At 50.6% G+C, this 3,840-nt stretch overlaps 1 protein-coding gene across 1 annotated transcript in view; it reads left to right on the forward strand.

The window, feature by feature from the left end:
• SEMA4D (sema domain, immunoglobulin domain (Ig), transmembrane domain (TM) and short cytoplasmic domain, (semaphorin) 4D) overlaps positions 1-3,840 on the forward strand; it is a 74,578-nt gene that overhangs the window by 37,424 nt on the left and 33,314 nt on the right. The window contains exon 6 of the mRNA XM_011948015.1: positions 2,733-2,831. Coding sequence (XP_011803405.1) covers positions 2,733-2,831 — 99 coding nt within the window. The remainder of the gene's footprint in view (positions 1-2,732; positions 2,832-3,840) is intronic.

Here is a 3,840-nt window from a genome sequence, read left to right on the forward strand (position 1 = left end):
ATGAGGAAGCCTGGTATTTGCACACAGACGTCTGGGGTGAGATTCGTAGCAGGGGTCTACCCAGCTGCCTGTACCACAGATGCTGGCAACGAAAGCGGATAGGGGGTGGAGGTGCTTTGGGGATGGTAAGACCTTCAGTCCTCAAAGACAGTCGTTTGTATTTGCTTTTGTGCCCAAAGTGCAGTTGGACCAGAAACATTTTGCACAACAAAGGATTTTTCTGGCTAAACTCAATCGGAAGCTTAAAGTTCTGTCATTTAAACTTACATTCTATAGATAGGTTAGTTGTTGAGGTTAGAGGATACTGTATTTGGTTTAAATTTAGACCTATAATTTTTCCTAATTTTTTTTTTTTTGAGACAGAGTTTCACTCTTGTTGCCCAGGCTGGAGTAGAATGGCACGATCTTGGCTCACTGCAACCTCCATTCCTGGGATTCAAAGGATTCTCCTGCCTCAGCCTCCCAAGTAGCTGGGATTACAGGCTTGAGCCACCGCGCCCGGCCGAGAAATACTTTTTAAATGTTGATATGAATTGAATGTATTCAGATGGCCTGAAACTTTGACTAAGAACACGACTTCTGAAGCCCACTGGTGAATGGTGTAGCAATTCAGGGTTTGTTCTGCTTCCCTGCACCCAGAAGCCTTAGGTTTGGAGGAGTTGCTAGTAATGCAGTTTTTCTCAACCCCTTCATTGGACTTGCGACAGAGGTCCCCCATTTATTCGGCCTGCTGTGCTCAACCTCTTGCAGGAGGGAGCACGTGAGTGAGCGAGTGTGGGATCTGGCCAGCTGTTTTGGGTGCCAGCAGGAGCAGGCTTTGTGTGGGCCCTGCTGGTGGCACCCAGGGTAGGGTGCCTGTGACCCCCGCCAGCCCCAGAGGGCGTGTTACAGTGCTCTTTTATCTCTGCTCTCCATGGACAGTGGCGTGTTATAAGCTCAGTGGGCCCCTTGCCTCATTGCATGGGACAGTTGCCCTCTGCCAGTGAGGGCAAAGGGCCAGTATGACAGCCTTTTTTGGGTACACACACTCAGGGTCCTGAGCTCTTGTCTGGCATCCAAGAAGAATGAGATCGCATGGACACTTGAATGATGGTGGAGTCAGATAATTTTGTTTAGCGACGGAAGTGGCTCTCAGCAGAGGGGAGCTGGAGAGGGAACGGAACGAGCAAATAATCTTCCCTGAAGTTTGGCTGGCTCTGGCCAGCTCTTCTCCAAAGTTAAGCCATTTCTCCAAAGTCCAGCCATCCCTCTGAAGTCACGTCGCCTCTCTCTAGTCCAGCACCTTCTCTTCTCTACCAGCTGAGTCTGGGGTCTTTATAGGCACAGGATGAGGGGCAGGGCGGGCTGCAGGTAGTTTTGGAAAAGGCAACATTTGATCATAAAAAGACGTTATTCAGAAAGAATCAATCAGGAGAGAGCGGCAAAACAGGGATAGAAGTTCTCACTCTGGGCCGCAGGCTTTAGACTTTTTGGCTTGCAGGTGGGGTTTTGCCAGGGACCTGCCCCTATCTGCCTAGACTTTCTCTGGCTCCTTTCTCTATCACTGGGACTTTTGGATTCTTGGCACACGTCCGTCCCTTTAGTCCCTCAGGCCCCTCGGTGTGGTGCTCATTCAGGGAGCCCTGGACCAAGTACTCACTCCCGTCTGCAGCTCTAGGTTGTCCTCGCCACCCTCTGAGCCGTCATGTCCCTACGTGGCGCTGGGCAGTCTTCCCCAGTGACGGTCAAGACAAGCTGAGTTAACGACAAGAAAAGAAAGAAAACCCAAGGAAGTCTTTGCTAAACTTTCTTAGCAAAATGCCAAACACTTGCACTGAAGTGTTTGTCTCTAAATCCAAAGTTAGTTTAGGAAATGAGAGGAAAAGCAGGCAGCACCGTGTAGCTCCTGTTTCCGGGGGTGTGCAGGTGCGTTGGGGTCAATAGTGAATTACTTCCAAGCACTTTAAAAACAGTCAAGCAAAAAGAGATCTCCTAATCTGGGATAATTTCAGACTCTATAGCACATGTAATGCAAGTACTTTTAGCTTAAAATAGTGAGTTCTGAAATGGTATCTTTGTTTTCCTGCTTGGGCCTTTCTGATGCCAAGCTGGGCTCCAGGCTCTCCTAGTAGCCTCTCCCCTGGGGGCTGGACTGGGACCCTGGGTTGGGTAGACCTAGAATCACTGTTTCTAGTTCTGTGCAAGTGGGAGGCAGGGTGGGGTCTCCAGAAACAAAGAGGAAATTCTGTAGGATAGACACTACTCCAGGCCTGGCAACAGAACAAGTGGTCCATGTACTTAGCAAGAGTAAAATATATTGCTCTCAACAGTGGGTGTCCCAGTAAGATCTGAGGTAAGCATTCATTGAGTTTTTTTTTTAGTCACCACATCTTTGCTGAGTATCAATTAGGGACTGAAACAAAATCCTGCTTGGCACCTGAACAGCCTGTGGACACTGCAGAGACACAATTACTTAGGCCAGTTTCAGCTTTAGGTTTGCCTAGGGGTGGGGTTGGGGTCTCAGTGAACCTCCCACTGTACAAGAACAGGCCAGTGTGTGAAGAGGAGCTGCAGAGGGTCTAGATGACAAGACAAGGCTGAGAATGCCCACATGTCTCGTTGGCCTGGGCCACGTGTGAGCTGGTGTTGGTGAATGTGGGTCTGTGCCCCTGAGATGAGCGAGGTGAGCAGTTTGAATAGTGGAGGGTGTCTGGGCTGGACGGTTGCTAGTGGTGCATTTCTCTTCCCTGCAGACAGAGTGCCTCAACTACATCCGGGTGCTGCAGCCACTCAGTGCCACTTCCCTTTACGTGTGTGGGACCAACGCATTCCAGCCGGCCTGTGACCACCTGGTAAGGCTGATGGACACCTCCCTGTGCTCACGCCAACTTGGTCAACAGTTAAAGTAGAAGGGGGCTCAAAGCAGACATAAAGCTGTCTCCACCCTAAAAAGCAATAGGATTTCCTCAGAGCCAGCTGCAGAAAACGGAGGCAGCTTGTGGCCCCTCTGAAAGCCTTGTACGGCTGCTGTCAGAGGCACACAGCCCACTAGGCTCCTCTAAGTTTCGGTGTCCATGGCCAAGGGCGAGGTCTGGGGTGCAGCTCAAGGTGCTGGGAGCCCTTGGTGCTAGTGCAGAGCATGCCATGAAGGGGCGTGCTGGAAAGTACAGATAGCCTGAATGTGCCATGGGGTGGGGGGGCGTGCTGGAAAGGACAGATAGCCTGGCAGCTCTGGGCACCTGGGTCAGGTGGAAAAGTCAGGACTTTCTCCTGGCTTGTGTGTTCTTGGTTGGTGCACCTGTGCTGTGGCTGTGGGAGCCACCCTTCGGGTCGGCTGTGGTGTGCAGCTTGCTCACTGCACCACTCCTGGGTCCACCCACTGAGGAGCAGCAGGTCAAGTGTGCTGAGCTCCTCGAGAAGCAAGTCCGGCCTGTGTCCCTCGCCGGGTCACATCCTTGACTGCCCAGCCTGGTGTCTGGCACCTCCCCCCGTGTGAGGGTCCTTTCTATCCAGATAATCTGATGAGCAGTGTGATGATCATCAGAAAGAGAGGAAGAGGTAGCATTTTAAATAAGTGGAATACGTGGAAAATGAAGCACATTTTCTACTGTGCGTCCCTGGATTTTAATGAGTCCTGATAAATGTAAAATATGCCACAGTGAAAAGCATCATTTGCTAGAACCCTAAATTAATTGGAATTAAAATATTTTCCAATCTTGAGTCAGAGATAAATGACAAGACAACGTATGGCCTCATTAGAGACTTGATGAGGAAGCCTGGTATTTGCACACAGACGTCTGGGGTGAGATTCGTAGCAGGGGTCTACCCAGCTGCCTGTACCACAGATGCTGGCAACGAAAG

The sequence above is a fragment of the Colobus angolensis genome, unplaced genomic scaffold (genome assembly GCF_000951035.1).
Source record: "Colobus angolensis palliatus isolate OR3802 unplaced genomic scaffold, Cang.pa_1.0 Scaffold272, whole genome shotgun sequence".
NCBI lineage: Eukaryota > Metazoa > Chordata > Mammalia > Primates > Cercopithecidae > Colobus > Colobus angolensis.